At 36.9% G+C, this 24,129-nt stretch overlaps 1 protein-coding gene across 2 annotated transcripts; it reads left to right on the top strand.

Annotated features, from left to right (window-relative positions):
• The first annotated feature begins 927 nt into the window (after nucleotides 1–927).
• On the top strand, nucleotides 928–22,751 carry glrbb (glycine receptor, beta b). Of its 2 annotated transcripts, none has more exons than XM_082178559.1 (10): nucleotides 928–1,228; nucleotides 4,530–4,672; nucleotides 5,014–5,120; nucleotides 7,385–7,452; nucleotides 10,070–10,296; nucleotides 14,640–14,722; nucleotides 15,322–15,462; nucleotides 15,612–15,764; nucleotides 18,065–18,336; nucleotides 22,011–22,751. In XM_082178559.1, exons 1-10 carry the CDS (start codon nucleotides 1,226–1,228, stop codon nucleotides 22,305–22,307), a joined length of 1,494 nt encoding a protein of 497 aa, XP_082034685.1. In that variant the 5' UTR covers nucleotides 928–1,225; the 3' UTR covers nucleotides 22,308–22,751. The 2 variants fall into 2 exon arrangements, with proteins under 2 accessions (XP_082034685.1, XP_082034684.1); XM_082178558.1 differs by having other exon boundaries at nucleotides 929–1,228; nucleotides 18,065–18,351.
• The last annotated feature ends 1,378 nt before the right edge of the window (nucleotides 22,752–24,129 follow it).

Genomic DNA, 24,129 nt, shown 5'->3' with positions numbered 1-24,129 from the left:
CAGAGATTAAGAAGTCCATTGTCCTGACAAAGCTGATGAAGGAGGTATCGTATTGCGTGTAATTCACATGAACAATGCCTGAGGTCTTTGGACCTCTGCTAAACGCCAGAGTGCCCTGTGGAAATTTGTGAATGTCTATGTTTTCATTCTCACTTAATCCAAACACCATTCACCCAAGACCCTTGGAGAGTATCTGCATGGGAGAGAAATGTGTCTGAGCTTTGCTTTTGGTTCACATCTTAATGTTTGAGTTGTCTTTTGAGGAAGTAATAGTGTTTTACCTCGCTCAGAGAGAATGATAGTGTATTTGGCCTCAGTTTGGGACTGTACCTGACGGCTACATTCCACCCAGGGCAACCTCAACGTATGTCTTGATAAGCTTAAAAATACAGACATCCCTTGTGTCTGTTGGCTGGCACACTTGTGTTTTACTTTGCTTGTTACTTTAGTACTCTGGTTTAAGCCTAAAAAGGCACCATTCATTCATCTAGGAACATGTATAGCATACAGTATTAAGCTTTCAATTATTTACACATACACAAAAAATACACAAAAGTTCTTATTTAGTTTTTTTCTTTAATTGTTGCATTATTTTTTTTTTTGCATGCATTTATTCTTTATTGCATTTGGCCCTGCATTCATCTTTGCATTTTTCTTTCTCGCATTCATTCTTTTACATTACATTTATTCCTTTTTACAAACATCCTTGTGTTCAATTAATTTTTGCATGCATTCCTTCTGTTATTTTTTTTTTTTTTTTTTATTACAGAGGCACAATTTCAAGCACTCTACAGACCCAGTAAAGAATACTGCATGTGATAATCATTTTCAGGGTTATATAGGCTACTTGTGCTGAAATGGCAGAGCAAGTGTGATGGCCTTGCACTCCAGTGATACTGTGGAAGCTGTGTGATTAATTCTGTCCTCGTACAGCGTGCTACTGCGCATGTTGCATGACATGTGCACACACAAGTCTCCATCTTGGCAACCCTTTACCAATGCAATAGGAGAACGGGAATATATTCTGCTCAGGTTATTAAACTTGAAAAAGAAAAGAAAAAACTGACGTGAAACGCCGTCGTAATGAACGAAGATTCGCGCTGATTGAGGGAACGACTATCAGAATGCGATTTAGACGGCGACTTGTTTTGAAGGCTCTTTGATAGATTGCACTGTCAGCTCTACCGAATCGAATCTGTGGAACAACAACCGTTACTATTTTGAAATGGTGAGTGAAACCACTCATAATATTTTAAAGAAAGCGCGATCGGGCGTTTTAAATGTGTATTATGAATGGGAAGATGCGACGCGCGTATTTGCTGTCATTCTGTGTTGTACTTTTCCCCCCATCATCATCATCATCATCATCATCCCAACCCCCTCGTCGTCATGGAGGATGCTGTTGCTATGTTGTCCCTCTTCCCCATATGCTGCCGTAACCTGTTTTATTTTCTATCACGCTTGAATGCAACTTCTTCAACTGCTCAAAGCATCCACAGGTCGTTACCTATACGCATTTGCATGAACATAAAATATAAGCACAATGTGAGAATGTGGTGAGATTTCCAATATAGGTATCCTCTGTCAGGCTAAAATTATGTAATATGGGCCTAATTCTAATTTTATTGTAGCCTACTACTGAAAAATGATAACTGTAACGTATAATGAATGTGTGTGTTTTTTTAAGTGGACAATTTTCTATATCTATATATTTTTTGTAATATATATTTAATTGTGCATATAATTTATTATTATTTTTTTTTTTTTACTTATATATTCAATTGGTATTTAGTATTATATTATAAATATTGTTATAAAATACATTTATATTTATATTTTATCCGGTTTCATTCATAAATTGACCGTGCCACAAACACATTTGTGTTTTTATAAATATTTATCTTTGCACGACTATATTGAACCTTCATAAATATGATTAGCAGTTGGTTTATACTTATACTTATTCTGATTTTATGTTGTAGCATATTGTGTGAAGTACAGCAGGCCTAAATTAATATTCTGGACATAATTGAATGCATTTTCCACCTGTAACAGTGGCTGTTTCAGAGGAACGAGAGAGGGATCCAGATGCAGCAGACATTTATTCAAACAAACATAATAAAAGTAAACCCAGGCAAAACTAATAAATGCAGACACAGTCAAGGAAAGGGTTTTTTAAAGGGGTCCTGTTATACTTTTGTAACTTTAGTTAGTGTGTAATGTTGCTGTTTGAACATATTGAGCATTTGAGCAAAAAGAGGTTACAAAGTTATAAAGCTCAAAGTCCACTCCAAAGGGAGATATTTCATTTAACAGAATCCACTCTTCAAGAACTGCAACGAACGGCTCATTTGGACAACACACTTTCCGAATCTTATGAAGTCATAATGTTCCTCATTTAAATAATCAGAATACACAAAAAAGTTGGCAAGGCCTGGTTGAGCTGCGCTAAAGAAGATGAGGAGAGTTGTCGCTGTTTTTTCCACCCCGGAAAAAGTTTGTCCTAAGGCTGACGATTATTTAAGGGTGACTATTTTTAACACTGTTCCTAAAAATTATAACCTCATCGTTTGATTGTGCGCTGCACATTTTACGGAGAACAGCTTCCAGAGTGTACAATGCAGGCTATATGCATAAAAGTCTCTCCTGAAAGACGTAGCTGTTCCCATTTTGTCAAGTGTTTTCCCGACAGTTCCTTTCCGACAGTGTTTTCTATTAACAGTTCTAATTATAAGTTCTATGTAGTTGCTAAGCTATGATGTAAACGAAGGGCAAAGCTTTGCCTCCACTCGCCTACTAACTAACTAACATTAAGGTTTTGATGTAGTGTTTACTGTAGCTTTTGTAAGCTCTTGCTTTTGTAAGACTGTTCACCGCCCCTTAGGAAAATTATTTTGTGATCAATTACTGTTTGTATTACCATAGTTTTCCGACAAATATGATTAAATGGTGGATAACATCATATCTATAAGAAAAATACCCAAAAACATACCACTCTGAAATGTCCTGTGAAATCCGTGCTTGCAAATTCTGGCTTGAAATTTCCCGATCACGCGCTAAACGTTGCCAATCACAACACACTGGGCCAGCTAACCAATCACGGCACATTTCATATTTTAGAAGGAGGGGCTTCATCGAAAGCAATGCGTTCAACCAGACTAGAGATAGAGAGGAGCTGTAATAATGCAAAATATTTGAAAAATAATGTTTTCTTGAACAATCAAGCATGAAGACATATTTGAGTACACCCCAAAAACAAAATCAAGACTTCGTAAAAGGGCATAATAGTGAGTGAGCTGTGAATGAAGCAGTCAGATTACTAAGCGCACACAGCCAAAAAGGAGGGGTGTTTCAAATGAAGGGTCAAGTTTACTTAGATTTAGTCTATTGTGGAAATAAAGCAGAACCATGTCTCTCCTTCCCTTAAATTGTCTTCTATAGTTAAACATTATAATCCACTACTTGAATTTCTATTCTTCAAATGTAGACCTACAGTGTTTGTGTGTGTCTTTCCAAGGAGGAACATTAAACTCAAATTGCCATGACCGCTGAATCAGTGAAAAGTAAGGGAATGAGAGCGAGAAAGAGATTGAGAGATCTGGAGAGATGTGAAAGAGAAACAAGCATCTGGTGATAATAATAGTGATGGAATGAGTGAGAGATTGGAGGAGTGTGCATGAACACTGGCCTGTTTCATTTAAGATGATGATCAATGCACTGGCGTAGAATCAGGCATCCAGAGGTGGAGGGTGGAAGAGTCTAGACAGGGGAGTTTTCTGGCAGTGTTCCTCAGAGGGGAATTCCTCATGGTGATTTTTCCAGTTGCTTCCTCTCCTCTACATTTTGGACACTCATCGATGGCTGTGTTTTACAGGAAGACTGTACATGTGTACATTGTCAAATATAGATCAGTGTTTGGCATATTTCGAACTACTAGGCATGCATGTGTCTTCGCATCTTAAATTCAGTTATTTTAAATACATCTTAAATTCGTTTTATTTTCATGTACATGAAATGATACCAAGTATGGTTATGTATCTGTAAAGCACTGTTTACATGGGGCAAAATTATTAGTTTTGATAATAAATTCATTAATTTTCCTATATAATTTGTGGAAACAATGTGCTTTACTGTAGAAACGCATTGTCAGACCACCCACTGTGACAGACACCCATAACCATTTTTAAAGCGGTCACGGATACAACAGAACCACATTTCCTGAGCCAACAGGCCATCAGTCTCTAAGACAGCCAGTGTGTCCTCTGAGAGAGGACATTGTTATCCATTGATAGCCTGGGAATATTGGTACTCTGCTTATAAAATGTCTTTGAACAAAGACAATAATATCAGAATATTTTTTCTAACTGTAAAATAGTGACATAATATGCAATGTGTTGTTCTTGACAATGCCTACTGACAATGATATGCATTAAAAAAAAAATATCAGTATAATGTATGTAATACCCTATGTACTTGTGATTCAGTTACTGCATTATTTGCTCTTGATGTACGTGTTGTTTGTCTTCCAGGCTAAGTTGAGTTGTTGTAACATGAAGGCTCTAAAGGTGATTTTCTTGTTGCTTATCATCTGTGTCTGGATGGAAGGAGGATTCACCAAAGAAAAATCTGCTAAGAAAGGAAAGAAGAAAGGAAAACAGGTTTACTGTCCTTCGTAAGTGTATTTGCATTCAACATTTTGTGGCAACATGATGCAATACATTATGTTGACTTTCAGACTATTCAACAGGGAACTATAGAAACAGCTAATTTGCTCTGATGTTGTGTGTGTACTTCACACTGTGGCAAATGAAGTAATTCACTACTCACAAGCCCTCAGAGTCACAATGGTTTTATGTAACTATGCATGATGACATTTATTATGCCGTCCTTCACAAAAATGAAACAACTTTTTAATAAACAGATGACTGCATTTTTAAACATGAGCACGACTTGATGTAGTTTTGTTGTTGTTAAAGACTGCACCCTAACACTCCTTGTTTCTGGTCCCTTCAGGCAGCTGTCATCAGAGGATCTGGCACGGGTTCCAGCGAATTCCACCAGCAACATCCTTAATAGACTTCTGGTCACCTATGACCCAAGAATACGACCCAACTTCAAAGGTCAGTAGACTACCCTTGCAGTGCCATCATTTATATTTATTACACGGCTCTGTGGAATCCTTGATTCTGATTGATTAATCGCGTCATCCAGCGGTATGTTATTCCTCGATAACAACCGGGTAAAAACTGATACCACAGGCTCATTCGAGCAACTGAGGTCAGTGCTATAAGCTTGCTAGGAACGTTTTTTGATCCCCCTGTCTGGGTTTATTCTGCAATAACAACCGGCTGGATGTATTATCCCTTACATATACACTCACCTGCCACTTTAGGTACACCTGTTCAACTGCTTGTTAACGCAAATATCTAATCAGCCAATTACATGGCAGCAACTCAATGCATTTTGGCATGTAGACATGGTCAAGACGATCTGCTGAAGTTCAAATTGAGGCATCAGAATGGGGAAGAAAGGTGATTTAAGTGGCTTTGAATGTGGCATGGCTGTTAGTGCCAGACAGGCTGGTCTCCTTTGATTTTCATGTGCAAACATCTCTAGGGTTTACAGAGAATGGGCAGAAAAAGAGAAAATATCCAGTGAGCGGCAGTTCTGTGGGCGAAAATGCCTTGCTGATGCCAGAAGAATGGCCAGACTGGTTCGATCTGATAGAAAGGCAACAGTAACTAAAATAGCCACTCGTTACAACCAAGGTTTGCAGAAGAGCATCTCTGAACACACAACATCTTGAACTTGAAGCAGCAGAAAACACACCGGTGCCACTCCTGTCAGCTAAGAACAGGAAGCTTAGAATACAATTCACACAATAGAACCCTGCAGGCTCACCAATATTGCACAATAGAAGATTGGAACAATGTTGCCTGGTCTGATGAGTCTCGATTTCTGCTGCGACATTCAGATAGTAGGGTCAGAATTTGGCGTAAACAACATGAAAGCATGGATCCATCCTGCCTTGCATCAACGGTTCAGGCTGCTGCTGGTGGTGTAATGGTGTGTGCAATATTTTCCTGGCACACTTTGGGCCCCTTAGTACCAATTGAGCATTGTTAAAACACCACAGCTGATTATTGCTGTTGACCATGTCCATCCCTTTATGACCACCGGGTATCCGTCATCTGATGGCTACTTCCAACAGGACAACATACCATGTCACAAAGCTCAAATAATTTCAAAATGGTTTCATGACAATGAGTTCACTATACTCAAATGGCCACCACAGTCACCATGTCTCAATCCAATAGAGTACCCTTGGGATGCAATGCGATCTCATGCGTAATACAGCGCAGTGATTGGATTAAATGAATCTATTCTCCTGAATAGTACAGAGAAACTGATGACGTAAAAGCGTACTCTCTGGCCATGGTAGCTAATCACCATTTCGAATGAATGCAAATACCTCACTTTTTGTGGCCGGAAGAATGAAATAGCTAAAAAAAAAACAACAACAAAAAAACCCACCAACAACAACAACACCTTTTCCTTAATAATAAACATAATGAGTGCTATTGTTGTTTTCATTTATGTGCAACCTGTACATCTAAAAAAAAATGTGTTTTAGGGTTTCATGACCCTTTAACAAGATACTGTCTCATCTATAAGGCTTTGTCAAGACAACTTTAAAAGTTTTTTTCTTTGCTAGTGTAAATGTAATTCTTCTGTTGGTACTGTTTACTGATATTTGTCCTTTTCTTGTTCACTTGTTCGTTTTGCACTTTTTGCATGCCCTTCTATAAATAAATAGCCTACATTTATGTACAATTATTAAATAACAAATCATGTTTTATTGTTGTATATACATTGTGGCAGATACTTAATTCTAGGTTATGCTACTGTTGGCAGCCATTCCAGATATAATGAAGCAAGTTTTTAAAGAGTGAGTTTTAAAGAGGCTCTGTAGCCTCCTGCTCTGGCATTCAGTGTAAACGTGGTCCTTGATGTGGTCTGAGTGTTAAGAGCTCACTGTATGATTCAGTGTTATTAGTCTCTATGGCCAGCCAGCTGCTCTTCATATCTGAGCAAGATGAAAGCTCCTGGCAGTCATTAAAGTCAACATAATCATCTTGGGAATAGGAATAGAAGTGGAGTAGTTGGAGGATTTTCCTATAATGCCATGCTTTCCATTTAGTGTATACATATAAAGTGCAAACATATGTTTCATGGTATAAACCAAATAGTTAATGTTACCCATAATAGTCCGTGAGAAAGTGCACTGCTAAAAATGTTAGAATGACTTTTGGTGCGTCTTGTTTGATAGATGTGTTTGATGTGCTGAGATGCCCACTTTGTTTTTTTTTTGTTTTTTTTTTAGGCATTCCTGTTGAGGATCGTGTGAACATTTTCATCAACAGCTTTGGGTCCATCCAAGAGACCACTATGGTATCACTTTCATACAGATCCACACGTCCAATACTCAATATAGTATCACATGATCCTTCAGAAATCAGTCTAATATGCTGCTTTGCTGCTCAAGAAACATTTATTATTATTATTATCAATGTTGAAAACAGTTATGTTGCTTAATATGTTGCTTCATATTTTTGTTAACTGACACATTTAACAATTTAGCAGGATTCTTTGATAACATTTAAGGATTTCTAAAATAGAAATGATAGTCTATACTATCACTTTTGATCAATTTAAATTATCCGTGCAAAATAAAGATATGTCTTTCTTTCTTTTTTAAATCTTGAATAGTGTATATGAAGAGTTCAGATGCAAAAGCCTCTAAGTGCCATCTGAAATTTTCTTTTAGAATGATCATTTTTATCAAGCTCGTATATTTAAGTTCAGTAATTTCACTTACATGGCAATGAAAATGACCTATTAATTGTCATTTAAGTGAAATAACTTAAATATACAAGCTTTATAAAAATGATAAGAACATTTTAGATGGCACTTAGAGGCTTTTGCATCTGAACTCTTCATATATTTATTTACATAATATTTTCCTCAACATTTGCCGTTTTAAAACAGAAATATTTGCACTGTAATGTAATGACAAAATCACGGTCAGGGCAAGTTCTTTCCTATCAGTCAATTTCTTTGTAAAGTTACTTTACAACAGAAATGTGCCTGGAATATTGATATGTTCACCAAAAGAAGTTAAAAAGTGATATTTGTCATATAACTTATTCATAATTTTTGATTAGAAAATGGATGTGTCCGAAATCACATTCCCTCTTGAATACGTACTTATCTTGAAAAAGAAATTCACGACTGCTAAAAAAATATGTTCTATAATGTAATCTGGACATACTACATTCGCCATGTTGCCCTTATCACATGATCTACCATCGTCAGAAGCGTTGTGTCCTTGAAATGGACCTTGGTCGCTTCACTGCCATTCATAAATGCTCTCCTGTGGCCTCATGGCATAGTAAAGTGTCCATCGGATGCACACTTCAGAATCTCGCCGGAAATAGTAGGTCATACGGTTACTTTATACCTATACTCTTTTATGAGTACTGTAAATTTAGACATACTTTTGTCACGATACTGTTTTTTTCGCCTACTATATAGTATGCGATTTCGGATGCAGACAACCTTTTGAAGTGTTCTAAACAAAACTTTTGACTTCAACCTCAGTTTTATTCTGCTGTTTTCGTTTTTTTAAATGACATTTTTTAAATGTCATTGATGTTGAAATCAATAATTTAGAACAAAAGAACAGATAAGTGTCAAACATTTTGTACAACAACAACAAAAAAATATATATAAAAAAAAGTGTAGTTTCCAAAATGTCAGATTGTCAGGGGAAACTCCTACAAGACAGATTATTGGATTCATGACTGTGTGCTTTATTTTGGGCCCACCGTGTTTACTTAACACTCCACCAGGGGAAAGAAATCAGCTCCAGACCCCACAATCTTACGCCTGGCTCCTTATGAGCAGTGACACCCATAAACAACCCATCATGCCTGAGTGTCTCAGATCACCTCTACTGAAAATATTTCCCCTGGAAAGACATCAGAGGACTGTGTTTTCTGCCCAGCACTGCATGGTGTCATAGGTTGAATATAATTTGCAGTCAGTTCTACAGGAGCGCTGCGTGACAGCAGGCATTGAAAATGAAGTCCCACTTTGTTGTTGCATCATTCTGCTGTGGTTAACCTTAATATGCACAGGTGGCATAAGACAGAAATACAAAAAGGCTATTCATAACCTCTCCAGAGACCCAACTAGTAAGAAGCAGGCCACTTTGCCTACCACAGCTTATGTAGCACTTTATTAACATTTGGACAAGTCCAACAAAACAACACTTGTTAATATGACACAATGCCATCCATGGTGTGTGTAATATATCCTGAACGAAAAACAGGACATACCAAGATGTGAATCATACACGCAAAAACACTTAGGGGCTAAATTCACTTGACTCAGTAGTGCAGCTGGAGTGTGGCCATTTTATTTGGCATGTCATCTGTCTTCACAGTATCAGCGCTAGCAAAACAAGCTCCACTAAGAAAAAATGCCACTTCAAAGCCTTTTTGCTCACGCAAGCCGGCAGGGGATCTGGGGCCAATCTGACTTAACGAACCCTGTGTTTTCCCCAGTGTAGGTGCTCACATACAGCGTGAGCCCTCATTGCAGCACCCGTTGCATGCCTCTGATGTTTGCGATAGTTGGAAATGTAAATAGGAGCAGCTCTGAGCGCCGCAGCTGCGCGACTTCAATACCAGCCATTATTGGAGCCTAGATACTTCAGAGACAGGCGTTTTTTAAAACATCACTCAGAGGTCGTGAGAAATGCTGGTTGCCATGGCGTTTCCTAAGACACCTGGGCTTCTCTGTCTCTCTAAGAACTAATGTGCTGTTTTTGTGTCCAAGTCAAGGCTTCTCACAGTTCCTGTCACGTAACACAAAGACAGGCGTCAGCCCTCCTAACTAGCACCCACCCACCCAGAATCAAGTTTTCGGTGTCACACAATAGTTGATTTTTCAGGTTTAATGCAGTTCAACAGATTTATGAAATCTGTCGGCCTGTATTTTATAGGACTATCGTGTCAACATCTTCTTGAGACAGCGCTGGAATGACCCGAGACTCCGGCTTCCTCAGGACTACAAGTCGGACTCGCTCACCGTTGACCCGACGATGTTCAAATGCCTTTGGAAACCCGATCTTTTCTTTGCCAACGAAAAGAGTGCTAACTTTCACGACGTCACTCAGGAGAACATCCTGCTCTTTATCTTCAGAAACGGAGACGTACTCATCAGCATGAGGTGAAGTTTAATGCTCTCTTCCTGTTAAGCACCCAACCTCTGTCTTTGTGGATGGTGACAAATGAGGTCTAAATGCCGGTAACACCTACTCACATTATTTACCACCGCAATCTAAACAAAGCAAACACAAGAGTTTATCAGATGTCAAGGCCTTTTAAAGTGGAACAAATTACCATGCAGTTTAATCGGAAGGTGTTAAATTGAATGCGTCAGCCAGGTTCATAACTTAAAGGGATAGTTCACTTTGAAATAAAATTTTGGTATGTTTTAGCTTACCTCAAGGGCATCCAAGATGTAGGTGTCTTTTTTTTCCGCAGTAGTTTAAATTTTGATATTTTTAGGTCAAACCGTTCTTGTCTGTCAGTCATATAATGCAGGTCGATGGTCACTGTCTCAAAGAGCATGCACAGAGTCCAAATTAAAACAATTCCCCGTCGTCCAAATTAAACAATTCCCCATCGTAAGTACACATTGATGGCCCAAGACACGAAACGAGCGGTTTGTGTGAGAAAACGAACAGTATTTATATCGTTTTTACCTCTTGAACACAGCTGCGAGCCTGCGTCCAAATGATCTGAGAGCGCGGGCGGGTATAGATATATACACTAGATGTCGCATTGGCTACTGCGAAACCGTAGCCAATGCGACATCTAGTGTATACATCTATACCCGCCCGCGCTCTCAGATCATTTGGACGCAGCTGTGTTCAAGAGGTAAAAACGATATAAATACTGTTCGTTTTCTCACACAAACCGCTCGTTTCGTGTCTTGGGCCATCAATGTGTACTTACGATGGGGAATTGTTTTAATTTGGACTCTGTGCATGCTCTTTGAGACAGTGACCATCGACCTGCATTATATGACTGACAGACAAGAACGGTTTGACCTAAAAATATCAAAATTTAAACTACTGCGGAAAAAAAGACACCTACATCTTGGATGCCCTTGAGGTAAGCTAAAACATACCAAAATTTTATTTCAAAGTGAACTATCCCTTTAATGGAAGCTTTTTTTCAGAGAAATAATATACATGTATACAATAATGAGATAAAGTTTAAAATAATGATGTCGCAAAAGTTTGAGGTTGCTAAGATTTTGTAATGTTTTTGAAAGAAGTCTTTTATGCTCATCAAGACTTTATTTGATTAAAACATTCAGTAAAAATAGAAATATTCGTGAAATATTTTTACACTTTCTATTTGAATATATTTTAATACATTTTGTAATTTATTCCACATGATCCTTCAGAAATCAGTCTAATATGCTGATTTGGTGCTCAATAATTAAAAAAAAAAAAATTTATTATCACAGTTGAAAACAGTTATGTTGCTTGATATTTATGTGTAAACCGCAATACCTTTTCTTCTATGATTCTTCGATTAATATAAAGTTTAAAAGAAAAACATTTATTGGAAATTGTATGTAACAATATGGAAGTCTTTACTATCACTTTTGATTAATTGAATGCATTCTGGCTGATTCAAAATATTTCAAAAAACGTACTGACCCCAAACTTTCGAATGGTAGTGTAAAGTCACAGTGTGGGATAAACATGGTAATAAATTAATTAACAGTTATGAGAAATCAAGTTAAAGAACTTTTTAATATGCCTTTTAAAAGCCTTCCAAAATGTATTTAAAATACATTTATTCCCTACTACAAATCCATTTACTGACATATTGCTTGAGACTAACTTGAATAAATATTATGATCAGACTTTATTTGGAGTACTTCTGTATTGCACAATGCACTTTTTTCTTAATGTCTAAAATGTGTTTTAATATCACTATTAGTGAGGATAGTATGATCACTATATAATATCAGTCTTTAAATGCAAGATATTTAAAGTGTACATAAAATATGCTTACAGTAGTTTCACTTTAGCACAATCAAATATACTTAAATATATCTGTAGTCGGACCTCAACACTACTTCCAGATAACTAAAGTACATTAAGTACAAAATTAGTTGTTCTTATTTAGCAGACTTTTACATGTAAATGTATTTGTAGTATACTTAGCATAACATAAATGTATTTCAAATGCATTTTGGTATATTTATTTTTCACTAGGGCATGTTTGAATGACAGGTAACATAGTGACCGAACCCTCCTCTGAGCTCTTCTTAATGCGTTTAATAAACCTCAGGGGACTTAAAGTGATCTGAGAATTGGAGATTCGATACATCTGTTGACCCTAGAGTTTCATCTCACCACTGACACCTAAATTACAGCTCCTGCTATTTGATCCCATGTGAAAGTTCAGTCCTTTAGTAGTGGTGGACACCTCTTGTCATTATCTTTCCATGGCTTTATCTACAGGTCCTGCTGAGTGAATGAAGCTCTCAGTGTCTTCTAGCAGTCAGTGACTACACCTGCTATAGATCTGTCAAAAGAGTGCTGTGTTTTAAAACCCTGTGCTGTGGAAATATGATTTTTTAAACGTAAGGTTTATCAGCACGGATTGAAACATACAGTTATTTATAAAGGTAATCAATTCCACAGACTGTAATGCTTCAAACAAATGTGAGTTGTTTCTGTGGTCACCTTGCCAGCCGTGCACTGGACATGGTCCAGTTTAGGGTAAAGATAAAATCTAAACACTGGCACGGAGCCATTTCAGTCTGGATGGGAAGTTTTTATAAGAGCATCACGTTTTGTTCTGTTATGTCTGAGGCAAATGTATTTCCATAGTGTTTTTCCATGCCACCCGTATCACATGAGCTGGGTGGTCTTCCGTGAGCCCTTTCTCACTTTTGGCATTGGCCCAGTATGCCTTGCTCTTTCTCTGGGTATGTGTGTGGCAAGGGATTACTGTCTTAATGAGAGTCTTTCAAAAAGAAACAAAAGTGTTTATTTCATATTATACCTCCCTGAAACAAATTCTGCCTTTACTCGCCCATCGACCTTCCACTTCTTCCCTACATATACATTACTTTTTTTCTCAATGAAACTGACACACCTTATAGCCCTTCTTATCACTTTCCCCCCATAACATCTCCATTCCGAACATCCAGTAAACTGGAGAAACATTATTTGATATTTTGGAAAATTCTGACTGGTCATTTGTGCAAATATTTATTTATGTATTTATTTTTAGGTCATCTTGAAAATAATTTCCGAAATGTCAATGTCAGAATGACACTATAACACTATACATATGAAAAGGAAACATGTAACACCAATTAAACTCTATATATATAACTGCTATATATATATATATATATATATATATATATATATATATATATATATATATATATATATATATATATATAAACACCAAATTGTATGAAACAAGTACATATAAAATAATGATCAAACATATGCCATTTCATATACTGTACTATATATATATTTCTTTATGTTAGAATAATGTCCTATTTTATATGCTTTAGTCAAACTGTTCAGTTTTGGACATTGGATACAGTATATGTCCCCTTCCCTGAAACTGCTTTTTGCTACTTAATACATAGACATTTCATTTTTTCTAAACTATATATTGTTTGGAGCAGGATAATATAATGGATGCAGTGTTTATTTTCAAGGGGAATCTTTATTTTGTATCTTTGTTTGTCCCCCTGTGTTTTCCCGTCTGACCCCATCTTACATCTTAACCCTTGTCTCTCTCTATCGCTCTTCCTCTCAGATAATTTGTATAACACACCGTAAAGATACATCTTAAAGAAAAACAGATCTTACAGGGAAGCAATGATTCTCTCTAACCTCTCCCAGGCCTTTACAAAAATAACTTGGCACAGTGCTTCAGTTGCTTGCTGTGCACTTATTTGTTGTGTGGCCTTGCTGGTGTAAAAAGTAGCTCTTTGCTGCATCTGAGACTGTGCTTGTCGGATTATGAGAGAAAACCAAAAAGCTTTCATGTGTTAATGGTGTTTTAAATAAACATGCCTTGGTGTGCATGCTGTGCACAAAAAGGGAACTGCATGAAGAATTTATTCTACTGTTGGGAAAGACATTTTATGTCTGTGGCATCTATCAAATCGGTTAAATTTTGATTGACTTTCAAATAATGCAATCTGGTGATAGTCTAAAATAGCCTTTGCAAGGTTGCTGAATATATTCATATAAGTGAACGTTTCAGCATGAAACTTTAAATGCAGTTAGTGGAATCTGTTATTTTTCTATTTCACTCATTATTTTATATGACTTCTTATTATGGTTTTGAAATTAGACGTTTAACAAGCTCAAATGTGTATGATGTTTAGGTGTCCATATACAGTTGAGCAAAAAAGAAAATGCCTCATTCCAAATTACTACCCTGATTCAAACTGACCAAGCTGCTGCATGATTCATTGTCTCAAACTTATTTTCTCTCTCTTTTTAGGTTGTCTGTTACCCTCTCTTGTCCACTGGACTTGACTCTCTTCCCCATGGACACCCAGCGATGCAAAATGCAGCTTGAGAGCTGTATGTGAATATGAATAACATAATTTAGTAGTATTTAGAAGAAAATAATACTGTAAAATATATACATATACATATATATATATATATATATATATCCGAGTTCCCACAGTCATGACACAAACTTGGAAATATGAAGCAATATACGTTTTTAGTAGACCTAAAAAGGTCAAGAAAATTTGTAATATCTTAAGAAAACATGGAAATGTAAAGTATCCAAAGTGTATATTGGATTTAATTTCGTAAAAAAAATAACTAAAAAAACATTAACATAATTTACTTAGGTGTTGTTAAACAGTACAAGGAACAACTGTCTAGCTTATATATCATTACAAATTTATTACATATTTTTAAAGTGTGAAAGTGTGTTTAAATATTGTAAAAAAAAATCCTTATCTAGTAATCTCATGGACTCAAAAGTCCTAGAACATACATTTAAATCTCTGACGTATGAAGCTTGCATAACAGGTATTATTGTTATTTGTAGTGTTATTTTTCATTTTAATGTGTGTGTGTGTGTGTGTGTGTGTGTGTGTGTGTGTGTGTGTGTGTGTGTGTGTGTGTGTGTGTGTGTGTGTGTGTGTGTGTGTGTGTGTGTGCAGTCGGCTACACCACAGATGACCTGCAGTTCATGTGGCAGTCTGGTGACCCTGTACAGATGGAAGAGATTGCTCTGCCTCAGTTCGATATTAAACAAGAAGACATTGAATATGGCAATTGCACCAAGTTCTACGCAGGGACAGGTAAAAGTGTTCACTTTTTATGAATGGCACTAAATGTGTGCATAAGTTCTCTCACTGGTCTAGTTGAAGAGGTAGCCATTAGATGTGATTCCACGATAAATGTACCCTATTGTCCATTTAAAGCAACCTTTTGAACCGTTGAATGATAGGCTACTACACGTGTGTGGAGGTGATTTTTACTCTGAGGAGGCAGGTGGGCTTCTACATGATGGGTGTGTACGCTCCCACCCTGCTCATCGTCGTCCTCTCTTGGCTCTCCTTTTGGATCAACCCTGACGCCAGCGCTGCCCGTGTGCCTCTGGGTACTTTTTCCAATCATCAGTCCTGCCACAAGCATCAGCACCTCATCTCATGTCTCTGTGGAGTCCTGTTCCCCCATAAACAACCCCATCCTTTACATTTTTCATTCCACGGTTTCCCCAATATAACATCCACCAATGAATCTTTTCAATGCTGCTGATTTCACATCAGTACAGGAGGTTTAGGGTGATAGTTTTTTATCCCTTACAGCACTATAGCTTCTTTTCATCAATTGCTTACCTAAAGGCATCTCCAAGGAAATGTAATGCATGTCCAGGATATTTCCATCCGCCTCAGCTGCAGCCCACAGGCGTTATTTCGCTATTAGAACCGCAGAGTTCAGTGAGAGAAGATTATCCAAGATACGATGAAGATTACGCGAGATGCCGTGAAATGTGACAATTACAGCCTGATATTGCTGATAAATGCATGTACTGTTTTCATGGAACACGCTTATTCCTTGTGCTAGTTCTGTTTCATGGGTGGACATTACAAAATGTCTGCAAATCCTCTGCCATGATTTGGTTACAATTGGATTTTTCTGCGATTCCATTGGGGATGCCAGTAACACCACCATTCTGTCCACATTGTTGTCCTTGTCACAGTATAACGTGATTACATCAAGTGTGTCATCTCAAAAAACCACTGTCCATGGTCTCAAACCCATACTATTTCAGGTCAGTCATTTAATGCAGTTTGTGAATGTTTGGTTTGTATGTGTGTGTCATTTTGATTATACACAGGCCTAGATGGAATCTACAGATATTTCTTTGCAGATATTGTGGGGAAACCTGCAGAATGAACTTAAATATTTAACTCTTTCCCCGCCACTGACAGAGTTTTCCGGCAATCTATGTTTTCACTGTTATACGTTAGAGGGCGCTATCATGTATCTTCTAAAAGAGTACATAATCTCCAGATCCACAAACAAGCGAAGAAGAAGCAGAACGAGCGATAGAAGAAAATATCAAACATTCAATAGCATTTAAATCAAAACTGCTTAACGAAGAGGTAATGACTGTGAAGCTTTGGGGGTGTTGATCGACTCGATCTGATCCGTCTGTTTTGATCATCGTTCTGAATCCGATCTGGACAAAGTCTTTATAAATTTTTTTTTTTTTTAATTGTTTAAAATGTTGCGCTTTTTTATGAAACTTATCAACATTCAAGTGTTGATTATAAAAGAATGCATGAATCTAGAATATCTGTTTTGTTTTGTTTAAAAGCCAAAGGCTCTGTTATTTCTTTTGATAATTTTCTAACAACAAAATATTCTGGGGGCCACATTTTTGTGAAAATGCTGGCAACTTAAAAAAAAAAACTGCCGGGGAAAGAGTTAATAATATTTAAATTTGAATAAAATATGAGAATAATCTGTAAGATTGAACTATTTATAAATCATTATTAAATAAAATTCAAATGTGTAGTAAACAAACACATAAGGGACAGGGATGTGCTTCTGTGTGATTCCATGTGAGCCTGCTCATAAAATAAAATATTTTGAAATATTTTGAAGTAAATATATGCATCTTTAATAAAATAGATGAATTCTCTAAGCAGCATTGTATTGGTATAGGTATACCATTTGCAATTTTGGGCTCAGTAATATTTTCTATTTTCGGCAAAGATGCATTAAGTTGATCAAAAGGGATAATAAAGACGTTTAGGCCCGGTTTCACAGACAGGGCTTAGACTAAGCCAGGATTAGACCATAGATCAATTAGGACATTTAAGTAATTTTTATAAACATGCTTAGAAAAAAACATTACCGATGTGCATCTTAAAACTAAAAAGGCACTGATATATTTTTAAGATCAGTCAGTGCAAGTTTATTTCAGTGGAAACAGCTCAGACTTACATTTTAGTCTAGGACTAGTCTTAAGCCCTGTCTGTGAAACCAGGGGTTAATGTTTCAAATAAAAGCTGAACTTTTGACATTTCTATTCATTAAAGAATATGCACCATGGTTTCCAAAATGCATCATGGTTTCCACAAAAAATATTAAGCAACTCAGCTGTTTTCACAACATAACTGTTTTTACTGTATTTTTGATCAAATAATGCAGCCTTGGTGAGCTTAAGAGACTTCTTTCAAAAACATCAAAACATTCGACACCAGATTGTATAAACAGAGAAGGAGATGAACATCAGTTGCAAATTTCAAACATTTTCAAACCAATGCTGTCACAGATGCATTCATATTATGTTGTACACCTTGCTCTAGTGTGAACAACTTCAGATTAATGTGTAAGCTCTTCTCTCCTCAGCTCATGTGATCTAATGACCCCTCTCTTTGTCTGCAGGGATACTATCAGTGCTCTCACTCTCTTCTGAGTGCACGTCTCTGGCCTCTGAACTGCCCAAAGTCTCCTATGTAAAAGCGATTGACATCTGGCTGATTGCCTGCCTGCTCTTTGGCTTTGCCTCTCTGGTCGAATATGCTGTGGTTCAGGTGATGCTTAACAGCCCTAAACGGCTGGAGGCGGAGAGAGCAAAGATTGCCAGCAAAGAGAAAGCAGAGGGAAAGACCCCTGCCAAGAACACTATCAACGGCATGGGAAGCACCCCTATACATGTCAGTACGCTACAGGTCAGAAACAACCAGCTGACTCTATTTAAACAAAATGATTATACCGTATGCTGACACAATTCATAAAACTAATAAAAAGCACCACTGGTAGTGATAATACTATGATAACACTATAGTTTTTGGACACGGCAATATCACTTCTTTGAACATCGACCATAATCTTAAAGTACCATTGTTTTACCATCTAATACCATAATTGTATCCTGGTGATGTCGCAGTATTTCATTTGAATTATTGATTTCATATAGAATTTTATAGAATTTTTATACATTTAAAAATACTTAACAAAGCATAATTATAATTATGTATGTAATTATATGAAGAGTTCAGATGCAAAAGCCTCTAAGTGCCATCTGAAATTTTCTTCTAGAATGATCATTTTTATAAAGCTTGTATATTTAAGTTAAGTGATTTCACTTAAATGACAATTAATAGGTCATTTGCATTGCCATTTAAGTGAAATGATTGAACTTAAATATACGAGCTTGATAAAAATGATCATTCAAGAAGAAAATTTCAGATGGCACTTAGAGGCTTTTGCATCTGAACTCTTCATATATTTTATATAATATACTACTGTTCAAAAGTTTAAATGAGTTAATACTTATTCAGCACTTCTATGTGACAAAAGTCACAGTATAATGTGACTATTTCAAATAAATGCTGTTCTTTTGAACTTTCTGTTCATCAAATAATCCAGCATTAGAGTTTCCACAAAAAAAATATTAGGCAGCACAACCGTTTTCAACTTTGATAATATTAGGACATAATTATTGAACACCAAATCAGCATTTTTGAATGATTTCTGAAGGATCATGTGACACTGAAGACTAAAGGAGTAATGATGCTGAAAATTCTGTTTTGCCATGTCAGAAATAAAATACACTTAAACAAATATTCAAATTACACAATTATAATAACACTTATTTGAAATTGTAATAATTTTACTTTTTTTTTTTTTATCAAATAAATGCAGTCTTGGTGAACATAAGGTAGGCCTACTTAAAAAAACAATAAATAAAAAAACATTAAAACATCTTACTGACCCAGAACTTTTGAACAGTAGTTTAAATATTTTAACATTAATATACAATTAAATATATTAATTATAATAATTCATTGTAAATATAATATTCTGTTAATTAATTATTATTTATTTTGTTTACTATATTTTCGACTCTGAAATACAGATGTGACACATCTGTATTCATTCTAAGTATGTTTTATTCCATGACAGCATACAATAGAGACACACGTTAAGCAGCACATGGGGACACACATTATATTTAAAAGAGTCATTTTGCCTGTACAAAGAGATCATTGTTTAAATTCTGTTTTTTTTGTGTTCAGTTGCATTGCTGTCCCTGTAGTTATATAATCTAAAATCATGCACTGCTAATGTCAGGTCTGCATGCAAAAGTGTAGGTGGTATAATCACAGTACTTCATGTTCTTCAGAAAACAGACAGCTTTATAGCAACAATTGGAAGAGGAGCTTGAAGGCAAGGGTTGCCTGACAGACAGGAGAAATAGGCTGAATAATGTGGTCTGCTGAAGTCTATTATAAGCTTTAAATTGGCCCCAGAGGGAGGCTTAAGGATGCAGTGTGTTTGCAACCACTGTCACACATTTACTCCCAGACTGGAACTTGACAGCAGAAGAACATCTGACCCGATATTAACCCACATGATCTTTGCACAACCCCTGAAAATTACTGACCTCCAAGAAAACCTCATTCATTGCTCTGAATTAGAGCTATTTGGAATTGTCCCAAGGCTTGTTTTCTGCCACTGATTCTCCAGCCATGTAATTGCTGTTCAGACATGCTGAAAGCTTTTGAGCAGACAATATTTATTAGAAGGATATGAAAGCTCCAATATTGTATTTGACAGACAGTTTCCTAAATCTATGCACTAGAAAATATATCAAGCTGTTTGAGGATTTAAGTGTTGTGTGCCCAGTGGGAAGTAGTACGGTCCAGCACTGCATGGCTTCTGCCCCTTTCCACACATTCAGAACTAATACAACAGACAAGTTGGCATTAGACCATCAGACATCACTCCAGACATCCCTCTGCTCTGTTAGTCAGAGAGAGAGAGAGAGAGAGAGAGAGAGAGAGAGAGAATCAGACAGTGCAATGTCACATCAGTTCTTAATGCTTGTCTTGTCCTGTTCTATTTTGATGCAAGGTAGGTGTTTCTACTCACCACTTCTTTTCTTCTCCTGTTGTTCCTGCGTGGGAGGGCCATGCTACACTGCCTCTGCCCTGTTAGGGCTTTAGGAAGAGCCCAAAATAATTGCCTGTCCTCAAACTCTCCCTCTCCCAGCACCTCAGAGTGTCAAGAGAAAGGAAAATGCTACAAGAAAGAGATGGATAGTGTATGTGCCTCTACATGAGGGACACAATTCTGTGGGAAACGTTTAATCAGATTTGGTTTGAGTTGTCCATGTCTGATGCCTGAATGAGTATCATGATGCATAAATGATCCGCCTGCCAGCTATCGTTTGTTCATTTCCTAATTATATAAATGAAAATACCTACGTGTGAAATTAAAGGGATAGTTCAGTCTAAAATGTCCTGTTATCAATAACACTCATGTCGTTCCGAACCAGTATGACTTTCTTTCTTTCTTTCTTTCTTTCTTTCTTTCTTTCTTTCTTTCTTTCTTTCTTTCTTTCTTTCTTTCTTTCTTATATATAACCCTAATTCACACTTTGGAAAACACTAATGTAAATCAGTTACTCTTTCAATGTTTAAAGTGCCTCTATCATGCAGTGTAAAATATAACTGTTTGCGAATGTAAAAGGTCTGCAAAGTTTTGGAGATCTAAGTGCATGACAAATAAAGTTATTGCCTGCTTAAAGAAAGAATCGATTCTGAACTGTTGAAACGAGTCGTTTCAGTTCACGATTCAATTCCTGTTACATACCTATGTAACAATGTAACAAATTTGCCAGCCTGTGGTTTTCATTGGCTGCACGTGAACAATGACTACTTTGACCCACCCTCAAACACTGTAGTTGTAGCCTGGAAGAGTTTGGTTTGTGTTGTCGTCATGTCAAGAAGACTTTCACGGATCAAGAAATCCACTTTACATGCACTTAAAAAGGATCAGGACTAACGCTAGAATTGATATGGAAAAACCGATGCCATCATTACTGTCCGTATCACTCTGTGTATACAAGTACTGAGGAAGCCTCCAGAGCTGAAATTCAGTTATGATTATGGCCGTTTCATTTCCGACACGCGCTGTAAGTGGTAGACCAATCACAACAGACTGGGCCGTCTGACCAACCAGAGCAGAGTATGCTTGTGGAAAGGAGGGGTTTAGAGAGACTGTATCTTCGAACAAACTGTGTGGGTGGGAAGTCGTGTTGATGACCAACAGCCTTGTTGGTTACCATCTGCTTTCATTGTATAGAAGAGAGCAGCTTGGACATTCGTCTAGATAACTCCTTTTGTTTTTCATTGACGAAAGTAAGTCATACAGGTTTGGAACAACATGAGGGTGAGGAAATGAATGGAAATGGGGACAGAATTTCATTTTAGGGTGAACTATCCTTATACTGTTTCAGGAAAAATCATACCAGATGTTGCTGGGATCTGACATGTCTCTTTAATCATCTTTTTCTCCCTCTCTCCCTCTTTATCTCTCTCAGGTGACAGAGACAAGGTGCAAAAAGGTATGCACCTCCAAGTCAGATTTGCGCTCCAATGACTTCAGCATCGTAGGCTCACTGCCACGGGACTTTGAACTCTCAAACTTTGACTGCTACGGCAAACCCATCGAAGTCGCCGCTGCTTTGGGTAAATCGCAAGCCAAAAACAACAAGAAGCCGCCACCTCCTAAACCTGTCATCCCCTCGGCAGCTAAGCGTGTAGATCTATATGCCCGTGCGATCTTCCCTTTCACCTTCCTATTCTTTAATGTTATTTACTGGTCTGTGTATTTGTGATTGTGTAAAGTTCAACCTGCTTTTGTTCAGCTAACCTTTTTTCTCTCCTTCGTAACGTCTCGGTCCATATCATTTTGTACCCCAGATATCAAACGGAGCCGTTATGCCAATGGTGTGCAGAGCGAAACTATGGGAAGAAACAGTATTGCTAAACAAAAGCAACATTTTCTTATAAAAAAGAGCAAAGGCATTGCTTGAAACATGTTTGATTTTCAGACTATATTTATGCACAAAAAAGAGAGAAATTATTATCTTGCATGTGAAAATGGAATATATGGATATTAATATATTATATTTAAAACATTTAATATTATTTTTAACCTACAGATCATCAGCTGTTAAGATGATGCTGAGACATTTGTACTGAAAAACACTGCCATAAGAACTGTCTTTTGATGATGTTTCTATTACAAGCATTCCAGAAATTACAAGCAAATGTATATATATATATATAAAAAAAAACATCTCCTGTGCTTGTGAATCATCCATCAATAAATGGCCCAATGGCTCAGCTGACCTCCTGACCTATGACCTCCTGACTCTCTTTCCTGCTAAATCCTCTCTCAAGCTCATCATATCTTGAAATGGCAACTTATAGAATAAAAACATATGTTATATGTATATATATATAACAAAACACACACACACACACACACATATTTATATACAGTATATATATATATATATATATATATATATATAATGATTTTCAAGAATGTACCTAAATGAAACCCTCAAAAAATCCCTCAATTTCCCTAAGTGCTTTTATTAGATAATGTTTGTAAATGCTTAACAGACACTGTCCTCTGCAAGTACATTAACTATTGTTTAAAGTTAAGGGACTGAAAAAGCTACTGTGCTAACTTTAGGAAACGTTTTCAAAACGGGTGGTTCTGAAGTCCACTTAACCAAAAACTTCTTAGCAGTTTGAACATGTTCAATTGCAAACCCTGATAATGCTAATTGTGTCTCAAAAAAACAAACAAAAAATAATTATCATTTAAACCTAACGGATATCAATATAGTTCAAAAAACATTAGTGTCTGATAAATATCATAGTTAATTTAGCTGAAAACTCAGTATTTTTCTATAATGGCTGTTTGGAAGTTCCTGTTGATCTCTTTTAATATGTTATACTGACCTAGCATGTAGCCTACTTGAGACCGAAGACACACAATAGGCTACACATCTTTCTGGATGTCATGGTTTGGCCTGTTCCTGCACCCAACCCAAGAACCAGTATTCATTATGCTGTGAAATATGCTGGCAGATTGACCCACGGGTGTCTTTGCACTAGTTGGAATATGAAATCTGTCTGGAATGTAATGAAGCGTGGTAAATGGAGAATGCCCCACCCCTCCCTGCCACATCCACACAACAAATAGGCCATGCCAATAAATCTAAGAGAAACCTGGAGTTGTTTATATAAAAAGGGAAGGGCAATTGAAAGGAAACTTGTCTTAAACCTGACCACATATCCCCCCCCCCCCCCCATATTATCTTTGTGGTGGTATACACAGAGTTGCAGAGCGAATGGTTAGTTAGTTGCTATGGCAACAGACACAGAGACAGCAACTGCGTGATTTCGCTGATATATTTGACTGTGTCTGGAGCCAGGTTTGCTTTTGAAACCTTTAAAGCAGTCACATTAGATGCTGGAGGACGTCATCTCAGCCAGTTCTTTCCTTATAAAGACCATCATCTGAACATATTTTTGATTAGCCATTGTGTATTTTAAGTAGCCTACTTTAGTTTAACTTAGGGTTTATCAAAAGCCTCAGACTTCCAAATGTTAAGATGCACTATAGAGCCCCCTAGGGGT

Source organism: Leuciscus leuciscus, assembly GCF_965113295.1.
Source record: "Leuciscus leuciscus genome assembly, chromosome: 8".
NCBI classification, from domain to species: domain Eukaryota; kingdom Metazoa; phylum Chordata; class Actinopteri; order Cypriniformes; family Leuciscidae; genus Leuciscus; species Leuciscus leuciscus.
This window is presented reverse-complemented; position numbering and strand designations above follow the sequence as displayed.

Coding starts and splice junctions, on each gene's coding strand:
- glrbb (XM_082178558.1), top strand. Junction 5,121..7,384: donor AATACGACCCAACTTCAAAG/GTCAGTAGACTA, acceptor TTTTTTTTTTAG/GCATTCCTGTTGAGGATCGT. Junction 7,453..10,069: donor CCATCCAAGAGACCACTATG/GTATCACTTTCA, acceptor TGTATTTTATAG/GACTATCGTGTCAACATCTT.